At 39.3% G+C, this 26,577-nt stretch overlaps 1 protein-coding gene across 6 annotated transcripts in view; it reads left to right on the forward strand.

Moving 5' to 3' along the window:
- The first annotated feature begins 8,070 nt into the window (after positions 1 to 8,070).
- LCOR (ligand dependent nuclear receptor corepressor) overlaps positions 8,071 to 26,577 on the forward strand; it is a 137,017-nt gene continuing 118,510 nt past the window's right edge. For 3 of the 6 annotated variants that reach the window (XM_027587516.2, XM_027587538.2, XM_027587544.1), the window contains exon 1: positions 8,098 to 8,201. In XM_027587516.2, coding sequence (XP_027443317.2) covers positions 8,105 to 8,201 — 97 coding nt within the window. In that variant the 5' untranslated portion in view covers positions 8,098 to 8,104. Of the gene's footprint in view, positions 8,202 to 9,204; positions 9,279 to 26,577 lie in introns of all 6 variants that reach the window. The other 3 variants (XR_003518682.1, XM_027587524.2, XM_027587533.2) reach the window with 3 other exon arrangements.

Here is a 26,577-nt window from a genome sequence, read left to right on the forward strand (position 1 = left end):
GACTTCGTTTTTTTTTTTTTAAAGATTTTATTTATTTATTTGACAGCGAGAGCAGGAACACAAGCAGGGGAGTGGGGAGAGGGAGAAGCAGGCTTCCCGTGGAGCGGGGAGCCCAATGTGGGACTCGATCCCGGGACCCTGGGATCATGACCTGAGCCGAAGGCAGACGCTTAACCGACTGAGCCATCCAGGCGCCCTTCCTTTGGTTTTAAACACTTTCATTTTGCCCAACTCAGATGCATTTTATACCTTTTCAGGCTTAAAAATTGAAACAAATTTTCCATGGAAACAACCTTCATTTGCTACCTCATTATAAATAACTCCTTTCTGGTGATTTTTTTTTCCTTCCCCCTCACCCATAGTCACCTAACAAAGACAACAGTGAAATGTTTATTTGTTTGTTTGTTTTTTCCTGAGAACCAGATGAACAAAATACCATGCGTTCAGGTAAATAGATCAGCATAAAGATCAACATAGAATATGATTCTGAGGGCTTATAGAAAAAAAGCCTCCTTTACTCCTTAAAAAAATGCTAAAGATATTTTTTAAAAGATTGTATTTATTTATTTGTCAGAGAGAGAGTACACAAGCAGGGGGAGTGGAAGGCAGAGGGAGAAGCAGGCTCCCCGCTGAGTACCCCCAGGACTCCAGGATCATGACCTGAGCTGAGGGCAGAGCCTTAACCGACTGAGCCACCCAGGTGTCCCAAAGCTAAAGATATTTAAGTTTTATTCCTACAACCTCTGAAAACTCTTTATATCTTAGTTAATTATATCTTAGTTAATTAGATAATTTCCCATTATCATTTGGGAAAATATCTCATAAACTTAAATCTTTCTTAACATTAGCGGCCACAAAGATAGTATTTTCTATCACCTCCCTCTTCGTGTGCTAAAACGATGGTAAATTTTATTACCATGGCCTTATAATATCTAGTGCAGTGAATCTCTCCTTGTCACATGTCAGATTCCCTGGAAGCAGAATTGGAGATGAACTTTGGGATGCAAAAGGCTTATTAGGGATTAGCATCTGTGAAAGGGAATTTGGTGGGGGGAGAGCAGAACGGGCAGAGAAAGTAATCAAACTAAGATGCAGGTCGACAAAGCCTCAGCCAAACCCATGAAGTACTTTGGAACAAGTGTTATCTGTCAGAGTGTCCAGCATCAGCCAGAAATGACCAGGCTATGGCCTGCTAGCCCTTAGTCCCATATCCTGGCAGGCCAGAAAGATGTGACCTTGGGCAAGATAGCTCTGAGCAGCTGAGGCTAACCCTGAAGCAGCTGACAGCCGGAGGCTGTGTAGTGCTCACATTCCCTACAAGCCAGACTCTGACTTCTTCCTTGAAGAAGGATCCAAGCTGCACATTTCCATGTCTAACATATTCTTCTTTGCTGTTCTTTTTCTTTTTAAAGAAGTTTTTTTGTTGTTAGAGAGAAAGAGAGCACGAGTGTGTGTGCAGGGGGTGGGGCAGGGGCAGAGGGAGAGGGAGAGAGAGAATATTAAGCAGGTTCCACATCCAGTGCAGAGCCTCATGTGGGGCTCTATCTCTGACCCTGAGATCATGACCTGAGCGGAAATCAGGTCAGTTGCTGGATGCTTACCGACTGAGCCACCCAGGTGGCCCTGCTATTCTTTTTCAAAACCGACATTGTAATTATTCATGGATCTTTATTTTTCTTTATAAATTTTGAAAAGTTTGAGTTCCTTTGGAATTTTGGTTAGAATGGCACAGAATGTATGCCATTCAATGTGGGGAGAATTGACATCCACTGGATAGTGGTGTGCCCATGCAGATGATATATTGGGTAGCCCAGAAGATGACACTCTTGAGAAGGGTTTCCGGAGGTAGCAGGACAAGGAGGCAGCCAGTGTGGTCAGGGGATTGTTAAATACAGTGGGGATTAAGCAAATAAATGTACTGAGGTCAATATGAAAAAATACGGGAACCTGGTTTGTCATTGTCAAAAGGGGATTTGTAAGTGTGTAGTAGGGAAAAAGGCTTCGCAAGGATTCAGAGGTGATGGATTGGAATCAAATGCATCAGCGTGAACTCATGGTATTTAAGTATATTTAGAGACAGATATAGAAATATATAGGCATATGTGTATATATATAAATATGCATATACACACATATATTTCCTAGCTCTGACTGTTGCTAAGACCCAGTAGCGATGGCACACCAGTAGGAGTGAAAACACTGAGCCAAATCTTGATTTTTAAATACTATCCTCCACCAAAAGTAACAAGGCTCATTCTAGAGCTGAGGCAGAGAAAATACAAAATGAGCCTAGAACATCTAGCTGTACCAGAAAGTGAGGAAATTGTAGAATGATGAGTGTATGCCAACAGGATAAAAGCTTGAAGTGACTCCCCACTGGCCAAATCTGGGACAGTGACAATAACTACAGCAATATATTACAATACATTACATACAATACATTATAATATATTACAGTAAATGATGAGTCCATAAGTAATGAATAAATAAATAAAAGGGAAAGAGGAAAAACTCTTATATTCGAATGTAAACTAGTTAATACAGAAGAAATGATGAAGTAAGAAAATCACTTTTTGACCATCATCATTGTGACAAGCGATTCAGGCAATGATTCATGGATGTTAAGCCTGGTGGGTCGGGCAAGGGACAGGACATTGGCATAATCTCAGAATATCTCCCTACAAATTATTTATCAAGTAAAAAGGAAACAATGGTGATTTTATGGTGGAGAAAACCACTTGACCAGATGAATAAAATTTTCGTCACAATTATGTGAAGAGTTGACATCATGAGCCCTCGATGAGATGCCCAGAGACCCCAGCCTCATTTCTGTGGTTTTCTTGTCAAAATGTATGGCCTGAGTCTAGTCATGAGCAACACCTGCACAGACCAGTGAGGATCATCCTACAGAATGAGAGGCCTGTTCTTTTTAGGACTGTCAAGGTCATAAAAAAAAAAAAAACAAAACAAGAAAAGACTTAGGAATTGTACCCAAATCAAAGAGACTGAGAATACATGCAATTAAATTCAGTGTAACTTCCTGGATGGGATTCTGGACCAGAAAGGAAAAGAGACATTGTTGTTAACAGAGAGTGAAATTTTAATGGGCCTGTATTGTATCAGTGTTGATCTCCTGATGTGATGGAGGGTTATATCATGGTTATGAAGGAAAGTGTCTTTGCTTTATCGACATTCACACTGGATACTTAGGGATGATAGGAGTCAAGTCTGTAGTTTTCTATCAGATTGTTCATAAAAAGACTCAACAACAAGAACAAAACCATATATACAGATACATAGAGACCAAAAGCAGATGTGATAAGATATTAACAATTGGGGCATTTGTGAGATGGGAATATAGGACTTCTTGCAACTTTTCTATAATATGAAAACTATTCAAAATAGGATACATATGTATATTCATATTTAAAACAAACATGAAAACACACATTCACACAAAAACTTGTTTACAAATATTCATTACGGCATCATCTATAATAGCCAAAAATGAAATCAATCAAGTATCCATCAGCTGGAATGGATAAACAAAATGCTGTATATCCATATGATGAAATATTATTTGACAATGAAAAGGAAGTAAGCTTTGATACATACTACAACGTAGATGAACCTTGCAAACATTGTGCTCAGTGAAAGCAAACCAGTCACAAAAGACCACCAGTTGTATGATTCAATTTACCTGAAATGTCCAGAAGAAGAAAATTCACAGACATAGAAAGTAGATTTGTTGCTGCCAGGGTTTGAGGAAAGGAGGGAATGGGGAGTAACTGCTAATATACATGGGGTTTCTTTGGGGCTGATGAAAATGTTCTAATAGTGATTGTGGTGATTGTTGCACAACTCTGTAAATACAGTAAAAACCACTGACAGGTAAATTTTATAGTGTGTGAAATATATCTCAAAACAAACTTTAAAAGAAAAAAAAATGTGTCACTTACACACATAACATAAAGTAAAGCCATAAAGTTTTCTGGGCACACAGGCAGACTGAAAAGAGAGGAACTTGGAAAGTCTTTTACTAAAGCACGAAGAGCCCCTAAAGGAGCAGTTCCACCAAGTGTCCCCAGCTTCCCTTCTGTCGGCTAGGTCTTGTCTCTCACTCTAAGTCCCATGTTCCCTGCAGTACGGGAAGCAAAATAATGCAAAGATTAAAGAGCTGCCTCTGCAGCCATATTGCCTGGGTTGTTTCTTTTTTTTAAGATTTTATTTATGTATTAGAGAGAGAGAGCATGAGCAGGGGGAGGGCCAGAGGGAGAAGCAGACTCCCTAAGCAGGGAACCAGATTTGGGGTTCGATCCCAGGACTCTGGGATCATGACCCGAGTTGAAGGCAGATGCTAATCGACTGAGCCACCCAGGCACCCCAGATTGCCTCAATTTGAATCCAATCTACCATAACCTCTAGTTAGGCAAATTACTTAGCCTGTCTGTGCTCTGTTATCAAATAGGGATGCTTACTTGGGTTGTTGTAAGGAATAAAAGACATAATCCATGAAAAGTGCTTTTAAAAGTGTCACTTATTGGAATTCATGAGAAGTCTCCCATCAGGAGACGTCTTTTTTTTTTTTTAAAGATTTTATTTATTTATTTGAGAGAATGAGATAGAGAGAGAGAGCATGAGAGCGGGAGGGTCAGAGGGAGAAGCAGACTCCCCACCGAGCAGGGAGCCTGATGCGGGACTCGATCCCGGGACTCCAGGATCATGACCTGAGCCAAAGGCAGTTGCCTTACCAACTGAGCCACCCAGGCGCCCCAGGAGACTTCTTTCTTAAGGCTCCAATCCATTTCATCCTCCCATTTCTCTGACGTCCTTTCCCATATGATATGCCACTTCCAACTAATCAGATGCCAACTTGATATAATCCTGACCAACCAGTCCTATGGTTCACGGTGGCTATCCCCACTCTCTGTCATTTTCTGTGCTCCGTTTTTCCCTATCATCTGCCCATTGTAAGAAACATAGAATGTGACTTAGGGAATGTTGTTTTCAAAGGCCAAGGTCATTGCTGTTATTTCTTCATGATGTTACATATTCATCCCAAACTGTACAAGCATCGTGGTTTCCTGTCACCCTGCAGACTGGACAAGCAGATGGGAGCCTAATCATGAGAACTGATAGTCATTTCATGCTAACAATTTGACAGCCACTGTCCATGATTGTTTCATTTCATCTTCACACAATCTCCATTTTGTAGACTATTATCCTCTTTGTCGCACGAGGAAACTGATGACCAGGAAAGTTAATTTGTCAAGGCCACACAGGTTCTAAGGGATGGAACAAAGATTCTAATCAATCTCTCTGTGTCTTCAGATTCTACTCTTTAGCCACTGTGTTGTATTGCTCAATCTTCCCCAGAGTGGGAAAGAGCTCACAGCTAAGATCCTATTCCAGGGTAGCCAAAAGAGTTAGAGGTCAGAAATTATGTCTTAGATATCTACGTGTCTAAGTGCCGGGGATACTGCCTGACAATGATAGTTCAACATTTTTGTCAAACTGCTCAACTGTGCAATGGAACATAACCTCTCACATGGAATTAAATGAATCCTCTGCGTGCAGAGTCCTGCTTCTACTTGCAGGACAATTAGAGGGTTTTGGAGTCAGAGAGATCTTAGAATTCTGGTTTTGCCATTTGGTAACTTTGTGGCCTTGGACAAAGGCACTTAACTCCTCTGAGTCTTGAATCTCTAATCTGGAAAATGTAAAAAGTCGGTAAAAATCTTACCTCCTTTTTGGCATTGTTATTCAGATGGAATGAAATAAAGTTGCAATGTTAGACATATAGTAGATACTCAATGAATGATAGATATTACTATTGTCCCTTCATCCTTTCTTCCAAATAAACCCTGTGAGAGATCAACTATATATTGGTTCCCAAATTAAAATAAGTGAAACAATAATTGTAATTCGAAGTAGAATAATGGAAATAACATTGAATTGGGAACTGGGAAATCTGGCTTCTGGCTTTTGTTGCCCTCTTTCTACTGAGCAGCTATGCAACCTTCATCATGTCACTTTACTTGTCTGGGCTTGTAATTCCATGCTTCAAATTTTTTTTTTTTTTTTTTTTTTTAAAGATTTTTTATTTATTCATGAGAGACAGAGAGAGAGAGAGAAGCAGAGGGAGAAGCAGGCTCCCAAGGAGCAGGGAGCCCGATGCGGGACTCGATCCCAGGACCCCGGGATCATGACCTGAGCCGAAGGCAGACGCTTAACCATCTGAGCCACCCAGGCGCCCTCCATGCTTCAAATTTGAGTCAATCTCTGAAGTCTCTGGGATCCTCTTAATCTACATGTCTGAGACTCTTTAAGAGATTATGTTGCGGAAGTATTACCCTTGGCTTGATCATTTCAAGCAGATTATATGGGTAATTGGAAAACACATTTATTAACTCATTTTAAAGTTACACGTTGTTCATTTATTTGAAACTTTATGAAGCATACTTCCTCCAAAAACCATAGGAACTTGGTTAAAAGCTACAAGACTCAAACCTACCACCTAGCGGCAAAGAAAAGAAGATTCAGATTGAAGATACAAGATGTCCTGCCATCACGTTTGTCCTTTCCCCTCGCTACTCAGGATAGTTTTGTGTACACAGAAATTCAATATTTGCAGACGTAACAGTTTGTTCATTTGACAGTTTTTAGCAGGCGAAATATCGTGGACTTCTGAGAATTGTGGAATAATCACTGGTGTTAGATTTGGGGAGCAGAGGTGTCTTTCTACTCAAACATTTCAAACCTGTTCTACCCAAGAGGCCCACCCAGTCCATCTCTTTATGGATAGACAGGGCATTCCACAAGTGCCTGGTTGAGAGACAATGACCACTACTTTGAAAAGACAGAAATCAATACACCAATGGGATTCTTGCCTGGAAGTATTTAATGACGTTTTACCTACTACAATAATTAAAATTAAGTCTTCACATTTAAATTTAAATATTTAAAAGCAGAGCTGGAATGCACCGTCCTTAAACTTAAACCCCAAAGGTGAGGAAGAGGCCAGAACCCTAGGGTACTAAAGAAGGATTTTCCATTTTTTTTTTTGTATTCTGCGCCCCCCCCTCCCCCGCTTTCTCCTTTCGTTCCATTTTCTCTTTCTCTCCCAAATAGCAGTCAGGTAATTAAGCTCAGAATAATGTTTAAATGGAACAGGTAGTGCCCTACGCAGGGTGTTTTAATTACCCCAGGTTTTCACCTGAAAATTCCTTTCGTCATTGGAAATGTGAATCTCGAGTCTTTCCTAAAATATGGAATTATGCCATTTTCCAACACTCTGCTTTAAGTATTGTTAATTTAGCCTTCTTTTGAAATACCACTCTCACTTTCGCATAATTTTCTTAAACCTTTTTCTATACACACAGGAGGGGTTCCGTATATGCCACCTTGAGAATTTTGCCTATGATCAGCCTTTTTAGTAGAAACCTCCTAGTTTTTCTACCTAAAACGCTTGATTCCATTTTTACTGGGTTTACGAACGTTGGCCAAGTCTTCCAATGACTTAATAAACTATACCCTCGGTTTTTTAAAACTTTGGGGCTTAGTGCCTCCACGGGCATCCGGGCATTTATTAACTGTTTCTTAAACAGTCTCCCGAAAGGAGCAGTTCCGGCTGAGAAGTTCAGAGAAGCAGTTACCACGGAACTCGCAACAGTTGGTGTGGGGCGATAGGCAAGTTAGAAGTGATAAATGGGGCTAGTTTAAGAAACAAAAAGCCCCGGGAAGGGAGAGGAAGGGGCAGCGGTGGCCTTGGGGCACCTTGCGAAGTCGGCGCAGGATCGGGGGTCGGGGCGAGCTCCTGCCCGGCGAAGACGCCTTCCCGGCGGCCAGAGCTGGCGTTGGCCGCGGCCAAGAAACACGGGGACCGCACACGCGCGGCCTCGCCCCGCCGAGCGCGGGGCCGGCGCACGCCCAGGCAGCCCCCAGAGCCACGCCGGGGCCACCGCGAGGTGAGGCCAGCCCTGCCCCCGCGCCGCCCCCGGCGGGAGGCGCGACGCCCAGGCCGCGGGTGCGTGCGCGGCCCCGGGCGACGCGGCTGGGCGTGCGCGGGGCCGCGGCGGAGGCAGGGCCGGGCGGGCGGCAGAAGATGGCGAGGGTGTGTAGGCGGCAGCAATGCTCCGTTGAGAGACGCGGCTTTCGGCAAGAACTGGACTCGTGGCGCCACAAGCTCATTCACTGTGTAGGTGAGACACTCCCCCGGCCGCTTCCGGCCCTCGGGCCGCCCCGCCACCGGCTGCCCTGGACCAGGGAGGGAGCCGGGGCAGAGGCAATTGCTGCTCCGGCCCGCCCGCCCTCTTTGGCTCGGGCGTCCCCCTCCCCCACCCCCCGGAGTGCGGGCGCGCGCGACCTCCGGGCGGGCTCTCCCCGGCTCGGGCTTGAGCACGCGCGTCGGCCCCTCCCCTCCGCGCGCCTTCCCCGGGGCGGGCTCTCGGGCGGGAGCGCGTGCCCCTTCCCTCCCCCGCTTCCCCCCCTCCCGGCCCGGCCGCCCGGCGCCGCCGCCGGCTTATTGTGGAGACTCGCCCCGCGGCGCTGCCACTTGACCGGGGGCGCCGCCTCCGGTTCCGCGGAGCCGGGCACGGGGGTGGGAGGCGTGCTCAGCCCCTTCCTCCGCTCTGCCCGGCGCCTTCCCTCCTCCCGCGCCTCCCCTCCCCCACGCGCGGCGGCGCGCGCCCCAGACCCCGCGTGCACGCGCGGCGGCGGGCGGGCGGGCGCCCGGCTCTCGGGCGTGTGCGAGGCGTGAGGTGGAGATGGGGGCGGAGGGAGCCGGAGCTGTCACAGGCCCCGGGTCCGCCTGACCGAGCCAAGTAGGGTGTCATGGCCGCGGGGGGCAGCGGCTGCACTTCCTCTGCGGGCGGCGGCGGCGGCGGCGGCCGGGGAGTTAATCCTCGACGCTCGGGTCGGTGTGTGTGTATTTGTGTTCGGTGTGTGCGCGGCGGGGAGGAAGGGGGGTGGAACTGGGTCCGACCGAGAAGCCGGAGCGGGAGTCGCTCTTGTCCCCTCCCCGGGTATGTGCCGGAGCCGTGGCCTCGCCGAGAGCCTCGCCCCCCCCAACCCCCAGCCTCTCGGGCCTCGGGTGGCTTTTTCCCCACGGGCAGGAGGGAGTGTGCACGGGGGCGCCCCAGGAGGGGCCGGGCGGCCGAGCTGCTCCTCTCACACTGTGTGTTTTGTCTGTTTTTCTCTCCCAAGGTCCCGTTTCCCTCTGTGCGGCGGCCGGCGGGACCATAAGGGCTTAACTCATATATTTAACCCCCCTCCAAAAAGTAAGTGGCCCGTGTGGTGTCTCCGCTCCGCCCGCCGCCCCCTAGCCCCAGTCCATCCTTGTGTCTGACTCTCCTGTCCTCCAGCATTGTTATTTCCCCATCTTTGCTTTGGTGCTGCTGCTGTGTGGGGAAATGCTTTCTCGTGCTCCTCCGTCCCCCAGACCCAGTCTTCGGGGAGGCGCAGAATTCCAGCCCTTTCTCCCCTTCTCCCCCCGTGGGGAATATTCTTGGGAACCAGGTCTTCCCCAGCAGAATCTAGGAGATTCTATCCGTACGCTTGGGCCCCTCATCCCCTCCTTCCCGACAGGGTTTCGTTGGAAGGAATTATGCAAATCCTGCTTTCTGGTGTCCATTCAGCGGCAATTTCATGCGGTGAGAAGTTCTCTTTGTTGTGCGAGGGGGAGAACAGACACTGATTTAATAGACATATCTGTTGGGGGGAAGGGTGGAGGGGGTGTGGAGAGGCTCAGTTTGGAAGAATTACAGCACTTGGTTAGCTCAGTGTCTTTGTGTTTGAGCTTTCTGGCTTGACAGGAGGGTATGCCCTTTACAATGTCCCACAAGAGATGTTTTCTGTAATAGATTAAAAAGCAAAACAGAAACTTTAAGTGAAACATAAGGTAACCTTTACGTAGAGACTATGAGCCTTTCCATTCCTGCAGTGTTTCATTATGAAGATATATATGAATTTTGTTAAGGATTTAGGCTGTAACATCAAAATTAAAATAGGCAACAATGCTTTATGGTGTCTGATATCACTTTGGTTGTCCACAGGTTAAAAGCACATTTTTTAAAAACATGCATGTGTAAGTAGTAAAGGCACGAATCAATTTTTTGGTGTAAGTTGACTTGTGGATAAATTTTAAAATTTCCCTCCTGCCAATCCAAGCCCAGCTCTGCCCTCCAGAAAGCCTTTTGGCCATCAGTTATCATTTACTCTGTCTCTGTTTGTATTTTTTCAAATTTATCCTACATTTGCTAAAATGTTACATCAGATTAAGCTCTTTTTGAATTATTAGTTGTAACCATCATATGAAAGTTTATGAAGGCATGCAGGTTTTGAGAAGTGTGAAATTAATGAGTTTTCAGAATTATGAATATAAAAATCCTGAAATTATTTTGAAGAATTTTTAGTTCTTGTATTTGTTTCACTTTTTTCGAGATTGGGTTTTTTTGGTAGGGGCTTTTTAGTTTTTAAAAGGTTTTGAAATTGACTATAACCCAGTAGCTTTCCTAAGTTACTGTTACTTTAGATGGTTTTAATGAGTTGTTTATCTTATTCTAATTGTGTTTGTTTTGAATCCTTGGCTTCTGCCTCAGGCCCCCTTTTTATCAGTCATTTTAGTATTGGTGGTTATTTATTGCTGCTTGACAAGGTTGTGTTTTTTTTTTCTTTTCCCTTAATGACTAACAAAACTCTGTAAATAACCGAATTGAATATCAAATTTTGATTGGTTTTTTTGAAGGGGGATTTTAATCTGGTCATCAGTTTCCTTAAAGCATACTTTTCACTCCAAATTTCCACTTTGAAGGTAGTAAAGTTCAGGAGATATTTAAAGTCCAGAGTGCAGAGCAGTAATTCATAGTTGATAGTCTCACAGCTAAAATCAGTTGGGTTTCTTATTTTCTCTTTTGTTATATGTAATTTCTTTTAAGAGGAGAGTTCTAAGTAAATTAATAGTAGTGTTAACTTTCTAAACTTAAAAAGGCTAGCGGTGATTGATTCTCGTATAATGCCAAAGGCAACTTTTATGTTGTCACTAGCCAACGTAATAATTCCTCGTTTATTTTAATGAGATTGGTTCTGAACAGTTAACCTTCTATTTCATTCTGTTGACTGATTTTCTTAGTACTTTAGGGTCATTTGGTTTCTAAATGATATTTAATTTATAGCAGTCTTGGATTAAAAATGAATTCTCATTTCCAAAATCTAATTCTCCTGTTTGGGGGGACTGTGTGGTAGGGTACATCAGGATTGTGGAGGTGTTTGTGTTTCCATTATTATGTTTAGTTGAATTGGAGTCAGTAGCAGTTTCAGACAGTGATTATGATCAAGATGGATATTTGGTACCCAGGTGATTATTGAGGTGGCCTCTGGGACTATGTCCATATTCCAGGAAGGTCGAAGTTCTCTCTGCTGCTTGGTGTGATGTAACCTATTGCTTGGCTGCTGCTCATTCTTGCTGTATTCTCAAAAAGCTCTTCCCAATGTAGGGAAAGTTGTGTTGATTTTAGGTTACTCAACTTGGTTGGAAAAGGAGAGCATAGTAAGTCTTTTTGACTTAGAGTTTTTTCAAATTGCCCTGATTCCCTCAAATGTGCTTGTAGCCGGAGCAATTCTAGGAAGCATCTGAATAACCTTTTTTTTTTTTTTTAAGATTTTATTTATTTATTTGAGAGAGAATGAGAGCCAGAGAGCACGAGAGGGAAGAGGGTCCGAGGGAGAAGCAGACTCCCTGCTGAGCAGGGAGCCTGAGGTGGGACTTGATCCCAGGACTCCAGGATCATGACCTGAGCCAAAGGCAGTTGCTTAACCAATTAAGCCACCCAGAAGCCCCTGAATAACCTTTTTTTTTTTTTAAGATTTTCTTTATAGAGAGAGAATGAGCGAGAGCTCTTGAGAGGGGTTGGGGTCAGGGGGAGAAGCAGACTCCCTGCAGAGCCGGGAGCCTGATGCGGGACTCGATCCAGGGACTCCAGGATCATGACCTGAGCTGAAGGCAGTTGCTTAACCAACTGAGCCACCCAGGCGCCCACCTTTTTTTTTTTTTTAATTTTAGCCTTATGGGCTATACTGGATGGCCTGTAATTTCTTTCAGTGAGAATTAGATGTTCAGTGTCTGGAGACTTGCCACTTCTGAGCACCCACCTAATTACTTAGCTGCTTGTATTAGTGTTGTTTTTAGAAATGAAAGGCAGTTAGGTAGGTACTTCATTTAAATTTGAACCTGGCACTGTGGGTGGACAAAAGGGAAGGCTACCCTAACCTTCAGGAACTTTTAGTACTTAGAGAAGATATAGTGTATTCAATAATAGTACAAGGCAAAAGGTGCCATACCATGGTGCAAGCGAGTGCTAGGAGTGCTTAGAAGTGAAAGACATTTCTTGAAATGATGTAGGAAAGCTTCATGAAGAAGGTGGCAGATTTTTGCTTCATTTTGATGAATACGGAAGAGGCATTTCTGTCGTGAGAAACAGGCAAAAGTGGCAAAGGACAAGAATGGGTTGAAACTGTTTGTCTGTTTAAACTGCAAATCATGATTCATGTAGGGGATATAGATGATAGGTTTGCAAAGATAGGTTGTAGGATTTTCTAATGCAGGTTAAAAAGTGGGGTCTTTTTGTTAGTCACCTTGGGGTTTACAGTGCAGTTCTCTCCTTAGCTCAGGGGAGGAATGTTTCCTTTATTTGACAATTTCATTGTGGAACTCAACAATGACACATATTGTTTTTTTAAATCATCTTGACAGGAATGATGCTGTTATCCAAAACAGTGTCTCTTAAGTAAACTCATTGGAGGCTATACTATATTCCATTGCACAAAACCTATTTTTGGAATGGCCTAAAATCAGTGGCATATGTATTCTTTGAACACCCTTAGTATTGACAAATTTTCATCCTTAGACGTCGCATTTGGTATTTGGAAACAGTTGAAAAGTATCTTTGTGGCAAATAAAAGTATGTGTTAAATAATGAGATTGGTTTTCATTATTTATTATTTTCATTTTTCCTGGTTTGCAAACTGGCTATGAAGCTCAGCAAAGGGGTTTGATTTGTTTTGATATGCCTCAGAACTTCTCTCTTCTTACTTCCTTTATGTCTACCCATCTGCTGAATGGAATCTGGATATTCGGTAGATGTGAATAAACAAAGCTGTTGTTTTTGTAGTTTCAGGTTAAAAACTTAACGTCACTACCCTCCAGATTATCTACTCTATTTGCGAATATTTAAAAAATTCTTTTACTACTCCTTACAGTTGCACATTGTTTTGGGGATAATTCCAGTGTGAACTATTAGCTCATTTTATTGTCTCTTGTATGCAGGAAGTATCCCAAGTACAGTGGTCCTTACCTTGAATTTTTTTTTTCAATTGAAATACAATTTACATACCATAAAATTCACCCTTTTAAAATATACAATTCAGTAATTTTAGTTAATTCGCTACATTGTTCAAATATCACTATGTAATTCCAGAACACTTCCATTACCCGAAAAAGAAACTCCAAACCCATTAGCAGTCATTTCCCATTCCATCTGCGACCCAGCCATTGGCATCCCCAGTCTTTATTTCTGTGGATTTGTCAATCTTGGGTATTTCATATAAATGTAATCATACAATATATGGTCTTTTGTGTCTGCCTTCTTAGCATGTTTTCAAGATTCATCCGTGTTGTAACACTTAGTGTTTTCTGTGGCTAAATAATATTGCATTGTATAGGCATACTATGTTTTGTTTATCCATCAGTTGATGTGCATTTGGACTGTTTCCCCTTTTTGCCTGTTGTGAATTATGTTGCTATGAACATTTGTTTTCACTTTTCTTGGGTATGTACCTAAGAGTGAAATTGCTGGGTCACATGATAACTGTTTTAACTTTTTGAGGAACTGCCAAACTGTTTTCCAAAGCAGATGCAGTATTTTATATTCCCACGAGCAGTGTATGAGGATTCCATTTTCTCTACCCCCTTGCTAACACTTGTTATTGTCTGTCTTTTTGATTATAGTTATTTTAGTGGGTAGGTCTGAAGTGGTATCTCATTGTGGGTTTTTATTTGCATTTCCCTAATGACCCCGGTGATGTTGAGCATTCTTTCACATGCTTATTGGCCATTTGCGTATCTTCTTTGGAGAAATGTGTATTCAGATCCCTAACTCATTTTAAAATTGAGTTGTCTTTTTATTGTTGAGATGTAAGAGTATATTCTGGTTACTAGACCCACATTAGTGTATGATTTGCAAATTTTTTTTTATCATACTCTCAATTTAAAAATAATTACAGATCAGAAGGAAACTTCAAAATACTTTGTAAAGGGAATAATGTATATAGTAGTGGGTTGATAGGAGAGAACTAGAATACTGGAAAGGCTTTAATATCTTTTATATGAATTATTAAAATTGTGGTTTTTTAAAATACTGTATTTTAGTGCTCGCTTTGGCAGCACATATAGTAAAATACTGTATTTTAGAGAGAGCACAGGCGGGGGGGGGGCAGAGGGAGAGGGAGAGAATCTCAAGCAGACTCTGTGATGTGCACAGAGCGCCATGAGGGGCTTGATCTCACGACCCTGAGATCATGACCTGAGCCTAAAACCAAGAGTTGGAAACTTAACCGACTGAACCACCCAGGTGCCCTGTGTTTTGTTTGTTTCTTTTTTTTTTTTTTTAAGTAATCTCTCCACCCGTCATAGGGCTTGAACTCATGACCCCAGGATCAAGAGTTGCATGCTCTACTGACTGAGTCAGCCAGGGGCCCCAAAATTGTTGGGTTATTTGATGGAGTTGTGTCACAACACAGATATATTTTGCTATCCAAATCTTCGAAATTCCTGCCTTTCTATACCATGTATCAAATTCACATAACGTGGTAAACCATGTTATTTAAATCTGTTCTATGCTTGAGTTTTGAATAGTAAATAACAAAAGTTTGGATTCAGAGGGATACCTTTATATAGATATTTTGTCTGAATCTTTTCTAAGTTTGAGTGGTGAGAGAAATCTATCCAATAGCGGTATTTTTGAAATTTAAGATTGTATTTTTTAGTTGCATTTTATGAAACTCAGGTATTTGATAGTTTATATTTACTTATTGCAAGTTATATGATCTTATCTATGGTTCTAAACAACACTGTTTTAAAAGACTTTTGAATTTTGTGAGTAGTGAGTCTGATTTTTGAATTGGTTAGATTTGGTGTCATTAAGTGTCAGGTGTAATGATGTCTTAAGGATGAAATTGAGAATCTTAAGAGGTAGGTGGGAGAATTAGTTTAAGAATCCTTTACTTAATGGATTGTGAGGGGTATGTTAGGAAGGCTGTATAGTTGACACCTTATAATGATTCTTGTTTTTTTTCCTTTTGTTCCACATTTCTTTTTTGTTAGAGAGAAATATGGATTCTTTTGATTTATCACATAATCAGTTTTCTGAATGTTATGTAGTCCAAGGAAGTTACATGTGTAAAGCCAGTTTTTGTTGAGTGACCGAATGATAATGAAGTTCTTATCATCCAGTTTTGGGTAATGTGTATTTTTGAATTTTAAGAGCAGGATAAGTCAAAGGGCTACAAGAAAAAGGAATGTATGTAACAGTAATTTATAGACTTATATTTGAAGTTCTGGTATTTGGAAACAAGAAATTAATATGTTTGAGATGTTTTATACTAAAGAGAAAAAATTTACATAATTGTATTTTTCAGTTGTATTCAAAACTATTATAATTGTACTTTACCATTTGAAGTAAGGAAGTTTTTTATAACTTCTAAATCATTAGAAGTAGTCCATCACAGTTTTTTTTTTACAAAGTTTGAACTGGATCATGTAGAAACAAAATTGTCTCACAAGATTTTTAGTAAGTGTAATAAGGTAGGGGAATAAACAAATTCTCCAAAATTTGACATATAGAAAGCTCTAGAAAAATCTACATTAATGGTGTCACCATCTTATACCTACATAGCCCATTTTATACTTAAAAAAAAAAAAAAAAACCCTTTTACATACACTATTTTATTACCTGTATTTAGGAATGTAGGAAGATAAAGATGGGTATTAAAAAATAATTGGTCAGTTGGGAAACATTGAGTAATAACTCTTACTGAAGCAATCAGGGGATTTCCCTTACCATAAATGCTTCCTCTTATCCACAGAAATAATTGTGTGATATTTTAATGTCTGAAATATTTACCTAACTTACCAGGTAAAAGTAAAACACAGAATTGAACTCTTCCAGAAGCAAATTTTTTATTTAACTTGCTGCAATTGCTGTATGAAGTTACGTAGACGTTTTCCACTTCTGTTAAGTATGCTAACACATCAAGACTTATGTTTAGGTTAGAAGATGTTAACACCAATATAATTTCCCATGAGAGCTGCTGTTATTGGAAAACTGTTGTATGATGAGCATTTTTATTCTCATTAGTAATACTAGATAGTCTGTGACCATTATTTGATTTCACTATTAGCTTACTTTTCATAAAATCTGAGTCATTTTATCATCATCATTAATAAATGATTATTGCGTATGTTTCTCTTACTAGTTGGCTTTTTAGAGGTTTGTTTCCATAGAGTAAAGGCAAGTTCTCTGTCTCCTAAACTTATAATGTGAAGGGGAAGAAAAACTAATTTTAAGAGGATCTATAGGGTGTATTTTGCTTGGTGAAAGAAAATCCCACATGTGAAAATGTGAAGAAAAAAATATATATATACACCCACGTATATATATATATTTTGTACAACAGAATTCACATCTAATTTAACATAAGAAGCATGTATGTTTAGAATTATTGGTTTAGGGGTGCCTGGCTGGCTGAGTTGAAGGAGCATACGACTCTTGATCTTGGGCTCATGAGTTTGAGCCCCACGTTGGGTGTAGAGATTACTTAAACAAATAAATAAGCAAATAAATAAATACTGGTTTATACAAATTTCAAAAAACGTGTACAATGATGTAGAAGAGAGAATTGTTGACTTTGTTAACTGAGACATATTATGTTCAGCTTGATGTGTACTTGTTTTTTCACTTTTTTTATTATCTCCATTGTATGGGAATTTGTAGGCTTCTGCCTGAATACTTTCCTTCCCTCACAATCAATGTAGGCATATTTTCTAGTCATTGTAGGCATTTGTCTATATACTTCTGTTGTCCTTTTTTGTCTTTTAGATTCATGATTTATCAAAGGTAGAAAGGATGCTAGAACTTGTTTACTTCTTCAACCATATTAATTAAAGAGAAAGGAATTTTTTAAAAAATCTTTCATTTTGGAAAATTTCAAACATAGATGAAAACAGAAAGAATAAAACCATGAACACCCTAGCTATCTCAACTGATGGCCAGTATTTTATTCCCAATGGATTATTTTGATGCAAATCCCAGGCATCATATTTACTATTGAATCTTCTTGGCAGCCTTTTGTGTACTACGGTCTCCCTTTTTCCACCTCCTATCCCCATTGTAAATTTAAATAAATGAAATACCTAAATATGGAGAAGACAAGTTTTTGTTGTTTTATTAATTCTTTAAAAAGCTAACAGATATTGAGCTTTTCCTGTGTGCCAAACAAGATCCCTTTGATGTTACTGTTAAACAGGTAGAGAAACAGATTTGGAAAGATTAAGGATTTCATTCATGATCACTGAGCTAAAGAGTGGTAGACCCAGGACTGGAATTCAAAAGCCTGTGCTCTTTAATCTTAAACATTAAGGACATATGCCCTCCTTTTAGACTTTTCTGTTTGGTTCTACCAAGTTGCCTCTTTTTTCTTTGTTTACAACTTCTAATTGCTTATTTGGGTTATATTACATTAAAGAACTCTGGTTTCTCTGCCCAAAATCTTACTGGTAACATAATTACTCTTTAAATTTTCTGTCCTGGAATGCCTTGCCCCTTTCTCTAGTATTATCATCCTGTTTGGCTTTCCTCATTCTTCTTGGTTTTTTAGTTTTGTTGGTGGTATTCAGAGCTGAGTAGGTTTCTGAGCTGAATGTTTCCACTGGCTTAGTTTTTCTTCACCATTGGCTGAGATTTGAGCATAGGCTGACAAAGAGGAAAGGCAGCAAGCAAAGGCTATCCAAGTGATACTGATTCTGAGCCTTAAGCTCTATGAGCCTTCCATGTGGACTGGCCTAGTTCAAGGCACTTTGAAGTTTGTAATAAAAGCCTTCTAGTAACAGTGTGTAGCTGCCTGGCCTTTTCTTCTATTCATATCCTTCCCAGACAACTCAAGGGTTGGGGGCGAGGGTGGAGGGGCAAACAGGGTAAAGCAGATTGGGGTCAGGATTTAGGATTCCTTGACTTTAGCCAAATGCCTTCTTAGTTTTAACCTTCTGTGACTTAGATTTGGTGCAGTTGGTAATATTTTTAAATGTGTGCTAAAGAGGGAAGTTGTTGAATTGTGTGTAATTACTGAGAAAGAGAAGGAGTGATTTGGCAAATTTTAAAAATAATACAGTTTTGGGGGCACCTGGCTGGCTCAGTTGGAAGCGCATGCGACTCTTGATCTTAGGGTTGTAAGTTTGAGCCCCACGCTGGGTATAGAGATTACATAAATCTTTAAAGAAATATGCTGTTTGGTAATTCAAACATCACTGATCTTAGATAAAATGCTTCAGTAATAGGTATAGGAAGATGTTGTGACAAAAGTAATGGGGAGAAATTCCCATCAAAATAAAATGGGAAGTTCCTTGCCTTTGCTAAGAATAAAAAATGAGAGGAACATAAATGTGACTCTGTCCCTGTGTTGAAATAAAGCTTTTTTAATTGAATGATTAATGATATAAATACTAATCTCATCACAAGTGTTAGGTTATGTGAGTTTTCATTCAGCTAGTAAGGAAGTAGAAAAAGTTTAATTTGTATAAATGAGACTTGATTAGCTTGTCCTGATCACAGTACGGTGATATTTTAATTATGTATAGGCATTAAGCAGTCCATAATCATTGGGAATTGCTGTTTTAAAAAAAAAACCTTTAAGCTGGTTATTTTTCTGTGAGTGTTTAATACAACTGATACATCTTTTAAAATGATTTGTTTAATATATCACCTATGTTCAGTGGCCAGTGTACTAAAATTTTACTTATTATTTACCTATTGGTGAAGTTAACTATGGCAATAATATTTTTATGATACTGTGTTAGCTACTTTATCTAGATTGGTTTCTGTTCTAGGAAGAGAATATGTCAGGATAAAGATAAATAATATGGGTTAATTTCCAAACAATTTTTTTAAGAGGTACTAGAATTTTTGCTTTATTGACTTTTTTGAAAGAACAAGAAGTATGATTGAAGTGGTAAAGCTATTTTCCATGTGAGACTTGTACAACTAATTTTTGTGTGTCTATTAGTATATATAGCTCCTTGTGTTTATTAAAATAATTTTGGCATGTTAAAATAGACATATGCAGAGAGTTAGAAATCCACATGTATATCTGCTAAAAAACAGTTTCAAGACCCATTGCTATGGCTACCAACATATAATCTTATCTAAAAGATAACATTCCTTTTGGCCCCTTTCGCCTTAGGCAAAGAACTTCTGTTTAATCTTGAAATAACATATACTGTATCAAAGATTAGTACATTTTATTGGTGCAAGGCAAGAGTACATTCATAAATGGGCAAAAGACAAGAGAAACTAGAATTTTCCGTATTAGGTGAGAAGACTAGGTAGGAGTTATCAGGAGCTATAAAACTGTGGGACTTAATTTTTCTAGTAAACAGTAGGCCACATAGTTTACAGTCCAACCTCGAATGAGTTGTGTTGTTCAAGACTGTAAACTACCAAGAAGATTAAGTTATCCACAGATTTCGATCTTTTAAAAGCAAGAATGGGGCTCCTGGGTGGCTCAGTCGGTTAAGCGTCTGCCTTCGGCTCAGGTCATGATCCCAGGATCCTGGGATTGAGTCCAACGTCGGGCTCCCTGCTCAGCGGGGAGTCTGCCTCTCCCTCTGCCCCACCTCCCCACTCGTGCTCTCTCACTCGCTTGTGCGCACTTTCTCCTCTCTCTCTCTCTCTCTCTCTCTCTCGCTCAACTTTCTCAGATAAGTAAATCTTTTTTTTAAAAAGCAAGAAAATGTATATTGATGGAGAAGAGTTATTCTAACATAGCTACACTGATTAAAAAAAAAAATAAACTGATCTGGCAAAGACGGGACCAGAGATGTTGATGACCCAGACATTTTTTACCCTTCTCTTTTCTCCTTTTCTAAGGTTTTAAATTTTACTTTGGAAAAAGTGGAAAGTTTGTTCTTTTTAAATGATTAAAAAATGTTTATTATCTCCTAGACATTAAAAAATTATTTTTTAAAACTGTATAAAGATGGTTAGGTAAGAATACCTTTAGTAATTATTGTACCTAAGTCACCCAATCCATGTTTTGTCAGATACTGTTTAACAAGTAATCCAGATGAAATAAACTGTTTTGAGGAATATGAATATCCACTGGCATGTAAAAAAGGTAAAGAATAAGCGCTGTATTAAGAAACCGAAAGGAAGGATCCATTGTCAGATCATGTTGCTATCAGCATCTGGTTTTTGTGACTCAAGAACAGAAGTATAAGCAATAATAGTAATGATAACTGTTGCTGTTATATTTGACTGGAGTATGAAATAAATAGCACACTTTAAAACTTGTTGCTTAACGGGTCCTTGGTCTCAGATGGCGTATATACAGGATCTTCAGATGTTTGGTCCAATAACGCAGCCTAGGATTCTGCCAAGAATGTTCTTTTAGGAATGAGTAAATTGCTTTTTCATGATACAGTTTTCATTCATCTTTCTTCTCTATTCTATACAGCTCCATCCTTTGTGTTTCTTTTTTTTGTGTGTTTGTAAATAAATTGATGTATGTTTGGAAATGCATCAAATTAAGAAGTAACTGAATTAGCTTTTATTTATTTTTTTACTGTTATTAGGGAGATTTAGGTCCCTTTCTTTTTTTTAATTTAATTTTATTATGTTAATCACCATATATTACATCATTAGTTTTTGATGTAGTGTCCCATGATTCATTGTTTGCGTATAACACCCAGTGCTCCATTCAATACATGCCCTCTTTAATACCCATCACCAGGCTAACCCCATCCCCCCCCGAATTAACTTTTAAAATAAATGTATGCATATGCAGGTTCCCCTCTCCTATCTGAAAGTAGAGCATTTCTATGAAACCTTCTGTAAGCTGAAATGGCGTAGAGCAAAGAAGCAATTACCAACTATTTATATGGAAAAAATTTTGCACATTCCCAGACCCAAGAAATAAGCTCTCCTGGGTTTTTCTGATTCCCTGGGACACATCTTGTTAATGTATGCAAGAAAAAAATTGAGGTAAAGTACAGATGCTCACAGATACAGTTCAAAGTTAGGGTGGCTTGATGCTGAGTGTAGTTCAAGGGAAGGAGCCTGGTGGTGCCACTCTAGCTGCTCAGGACGCACACTGCCTCTGTAACAGCTTGCTGTGAAACAAATGCTGATCACTGTTTCAGTTTTTGCCATTTTTTATAAAAGCGAGATGGTGTAATACAAATTTTTGAAAAGTGGGGGATACCTGGATTTTAGTCTAGGAGGAAACCGATATCTTCAGAAGCCCATGGAGATAGGAAAGACTTTAGAAGTGGAAATAATGGTGATCATACTTAAGAGGATGACATTAACTAGACAGTTCCGTAGTGAAACATACATATTCAATGAAGTCTTTTTACTTTTTAGTGAATGTTTTTTGCTCTATTTGCATCATTGTTTATATTAAATCTGTAAAACAATTTTATTTTGATACAGTGCAAATAGTTTTGTCTCTTCTGGCTTTTGTCCATTTATGAATTTTAAAAAAGTTAAAAGTTGCAACCTTTCTTGAAGTTAACCATTGAGTCTTTTCTTTTTAAAACACCAAGTTACATGAAGAACATTTGTACTTCCAGAGAAAATACATAATGTACAAAAATAATTTTAGGCATGAATTTGTATGCTTTTCAATTATTAACCATGGGTACCTAACCCTTTAAAGATTGTATCTTGATAGGATGGAAGAGGGTGTTAAATGTATTTTGCATTCACAAGTTTTAATTCCTTTCATCATTTCTTCACTTGTTCATCACATTCTAAGGCCCATTCTGGAAGCACTTGCATATAACAACAACAAAATGTGATTTTGGATCAAGCAGACCTGGGTACAAATTTTATCTTCACACTTTACCAGCTATGGGATGTAGAGAGAACTAACTTTAGTTCATTGTTATATTAAATAGTATTAAATACTGTGTAGGAGGGTTGTGAGAATTGACTAAGAAACAAGGACCTTCATCTTTACTTAATAAATAATAGATCGCTTGAAAGAAATCTGTTGAAGCTGATTGACAGAATTTGCTTTTTAGATATAATAAAATTATAACATAGTTTTGTCTAAATATTTTTGTAATAAAGAACGATGATTCTTCTCTCTAGAATTTAAATTGCATTGTGTTTGGTCTATTCAAAACTTTTATACATTTACAGCTCTGTGTAATGGTTTGGGTGATGGTAATTAACACATCATTATCACATTTATTGCTACATTCTATAGGATAGGGTGGCAAAAATACTTGTTTGTATGCTTTTTGCCAACAGAACTACCACATACTTTTTCTTAGCAAAAATAGTCCCATCTTAGGCAGTGGTGTAGAGTGGGGAAAATCCTGGGGGAGGAGCACTAGGTTCTAGTATAGCTTTGACTGTAGCTATATGGTTTTGAGTGCTTTTGATGCTTCATCTCTGCATCTTGGTTTTCTTATCTGTAAAATAAGGTCTTGGAGGGCCTTCTAAATACAATATTTTGAGGGAAATTATTATGTTGATTTGCATTGTTGAATAGACCCATGCATTTCAGGACAGAAAAGTTGACATGATATTAGGAAATATTGTATATATTGGGGCATGAGAACGAAACTAGTGTTCTCAAAGATGGTTGCCTTATAAAATGTTTATGAGAATAAAGGCTATTTATTCATCTTTTTTTTAAAAAAAAAGATTATTTATTTATTTTGAGAGAGTGAGAATGAGAGAGAGAGAGTACATGAGAGCGGGGAGGGTTAGAAGGAGAAGCAGGCCCCTCACCAAGCAGGGAACCTGATGCGGGACTCGATCCCGGGACTCCAGGATCATGACCTGAACCGAAGGCAGTCGTTTAACCAACTGAGCCACCCAGGCGCCCCTCTTTATTCATCTTTAAGGACAAAGCAGGATATGTAAAGAATGGGCAGTAGAGTAGCTCCCCAAGCTCATGTAAAAATACGTAATTTTTCTCACTAAGAATATGTAGCTATATACTCACGAGGTGGGAGAAAGTTTGCCTCATTTAGCTAATGATAATTGTATCTGTATATTTCATATAATGTAAATGTGGTTTCTCTTTTTTTCCTAATACCATTTTCCATGGTGGCTGTGCCAGTTTACATTCCCACCAACAGTGCACAGGAGTTCCCTTTTCTCCACATCTTGCAAACGCTTATTTCTAGTTGATAATAGCCATTCCAACAGGTGTGAGGTGATAGGTCATTGTGGTTTTCATTTGCATTTCCCTGATGATTAATGATGTAGAACATCTTTTCATGTATCTGTTAGCCATCTATATATCTTTCTTTGGAAAAATGTCTTTAGATTTTCTGCCCATTTCTAATTGGATTATTTGAGGGGATTTTTTGCTTTTGATTTGTGAATTCTTTATATATTTTGGATATTAGTCCATTTTCAGGCATATCATTTGCAAATATTTTCTCTCATTCAGGTGCCTTTTCACTTTGTTGATGGTTTCCTTTGCTGTGCAGAGGCTTTTTCGTTTGATGTAGTCCAACTTGTTTATTTTTGCTTTTGTTGTTTTTGCTGTTGGTGTCAGATAAAAAAAAATCATTACCAAGACTGATGTCAAAGACCTTATTGCCTTTGTTTACTTCTAGGAGTTTTGTGGTTCAGATCTTTAATCCATTTTGAGTTAATTTTTGTGTATGGTGTAGGATAGTGTCAAATTTCATTTTTTTGCATGTGGCTGTCCAGTTTTTCTAATACTATTTATTGAAGAGACTGTCCTTTCTCCGTTGTATATTCTTGGCTCCTTTGTCATAAATTGACCATATATGCTTGGGTTTATTTCTGGGCTGTCTGTTCTGTTCCTCTGATCTGTGTGTCTGTTTTTATGCCAATACAATACTGTCTTAATCATTAATAGTTTGTAGTATAGTTTGAAATCAAGGAGCATGATGTTTCCAGCTGTATTCTTCTTCCTCAAGATTGGTTTGGCTCCTCAGGGTCTTTTACAGTTCATACAAATTTTAGAATTACTCTGTTTTTGTGAAATACGCCAGTGGAATTTTGGTAAGGATTGCATTGGATCTGTATATTGACTTGGGTAGTGTGGACATTTTAACAATAGTAATTTCAGTCAGGAGCATGGACTATCTTTCTATTTGTGTCTTGCTTCAGTTTCTTTCATCAATGTCTTGTTTTCATTATACAGGTATTTCATCCTCTTGGTTAAATTTATATCTAAGTATTTTATTCTTTTTGGTGCCGTTGGAAGTGGGATTGTTTTCTTTTTGGTAGTTCATTTTTTGTGTATATAAATGCAACAGATTTTTGTGTATTTGTATTTTGCAACCTTACAGAATTCATTTGTTCTAATACTGTTTTGATGGAATCTTCAGAATTCTCTTTATGTAATACCATGTCATCTGCAAATAGTGATAGTTTTATTTCTTCCTTTCCAATTTGCCCTTTATAAAGTTTCTTTTTCTTGCTTAATTGTTCTGACTAGGATTTCTAATACTATGTTGAATAAAAGTGGTAACAGTGGGTGGGCATCTTTGTCTTGTTTCTGATCTTAGAGAAAAAGCCTTCAGCTTTTCACCATTGAGTATGAAATTAGTAGGTGGCTTGTCATATATGGCTTTTATTATGGTGAGGCATGTTATTGAGAGTTCTTATCATAAATGGATGTTGAATTTTGTCCAGTGCCTTCCCTGCATCTGTAGAGATGATCATCTGATTTTTATCCTTCATTTTGTTACTGTAGTGTGTCACATTGACTGATTTTATAGATGTTGAGCCATCCTTGCAAACCGGAAGTAAGTCACACTTGATCATGATGAATAATCCTTTCAACGTATTATTGCTCTGGGTTTCTTAATATTTTGTTGAGGATTTTTGTATCTGTGTGTGTCAGGGTGTTAGCTTGTAGTTTTCTTTTCTTGTGGTATCCTTGCTTGGTTTTGGTTATTAGGGTAGTGCTGGTCTCCTAAAATGAGTTTAGAAGAGTTTCCTCCTTTTCTGTCTTTTGGAGGAGTTTGAGAAGGATTGGTGTTAATTCTTTTTTGCATGGTTGGTAGAATTCACCAGTGAAACTCTGTGGTCTTGGACTTTGTTCATTGGGAGCTTATTGATTACTGATTCAGTCTCCTTACTAGTAATCAATCTGTTCATATTTTTTATTTCATCATGATTCAGTTTTGGTAGGTTGTATGTTTGTAGAAATTTATCGATTTCTTCTAGGTCGTCCAGTTGGCATATAATTGTTCATAGCAGTCTCTTATGATCCTTTGTGTTTCTGTGGTATCAGTTATAACATCTCTTCTCTCTTTCTCTGATTTTATTTGAGTTCTCTCTTTCTTGGTGAGTGTAGCTACAGGTTTGTCAATTTTGTTTATCTTTTCAGGGAACCAGCTTTTCATTTCATTGATTCTTTTTTTTCCTCTGGTGTCTTTTTAGTCTATATTTCATTAATTTTTGCTCTAATCTTTAATTCCTTTCTTTACTAAGTGAGGGCTTTGTTCTTCTTTATCTTCTTTATGAGCGGTACAGCAGGTTGTTTGATACTTTTCTTGTTTCTTGAGGTAGGCATTTGTCACTAAGAACTTCTCTCTTAGCATTTCTTCTACTGCATCCCATAAATTTTGGTTTCTTACATTTTCATTTTTCTTTCTCAAGGTATTTATTTAATTTCTCTTTTTTTTTTTAACAGATTTTATTTATTATTTGAGAGGGAGAGAGAATAACAGAGTGCCCGCGTAAGCACACAAGCAGGGAGAGGGGCAGAGGGAAAGGAGAAGCAGCCTCCCTACTGATCAGGGAGCCCAACGTGGGGCTCTATTCCAGGACTCTGGAATCATGACCTGAGCCGAAGGCAGACGCTTAACCAACTGAGCCACCCAGGCGCCCCAATTTTTCTATTGATTTCTTTTGACCCATTTGTTGTTTAGTAGCATGTGGTGTAATTTCCACGTATTTGTGAATTTTCCAGCTTTCTTTGTGTAGTTTCTGGTATCATACCATGTGGTTGGAAATGACGCTTGATATGATTTCAGTTCTCTTAAATTTATTAATAATTGTTTGTGGTTTATCTTGGGAAATGATCTGTCACGTAATCTTGGATCTATATGCACTTGAAAATAATGTATGTTTTGTTGCTCTTGGATGGCATGTTCTGTAAATATCTGTTAAGCCTGTCTGGTCTGATGTTTACTTTAAGATCAGTGTGTCTTACCGATTTTCTGTGTATGATCTATCCATCGATGTAAGTAGGTTATTAAAGTCCCCTGTCATTATTGCATTGCTGTTTATTTTTGCATTTAGGTGT

Source organism: Zalophus californianus, chromosome 15 (genome assembly GCF_009762305.2).
Source record: "Zalophus californianus isolate mZalCal1 chromosome 15, mZalCal1.pri.v2, whole genome shotgun sequence".
In the NCBI taxonomy this organism is placed as follows: domain Eukaryota; kingdom Metazoa; phylum Chordata; class Mammalia; order Carnivora; family Otariidae; genus Zalophus; species Zalophus californianus.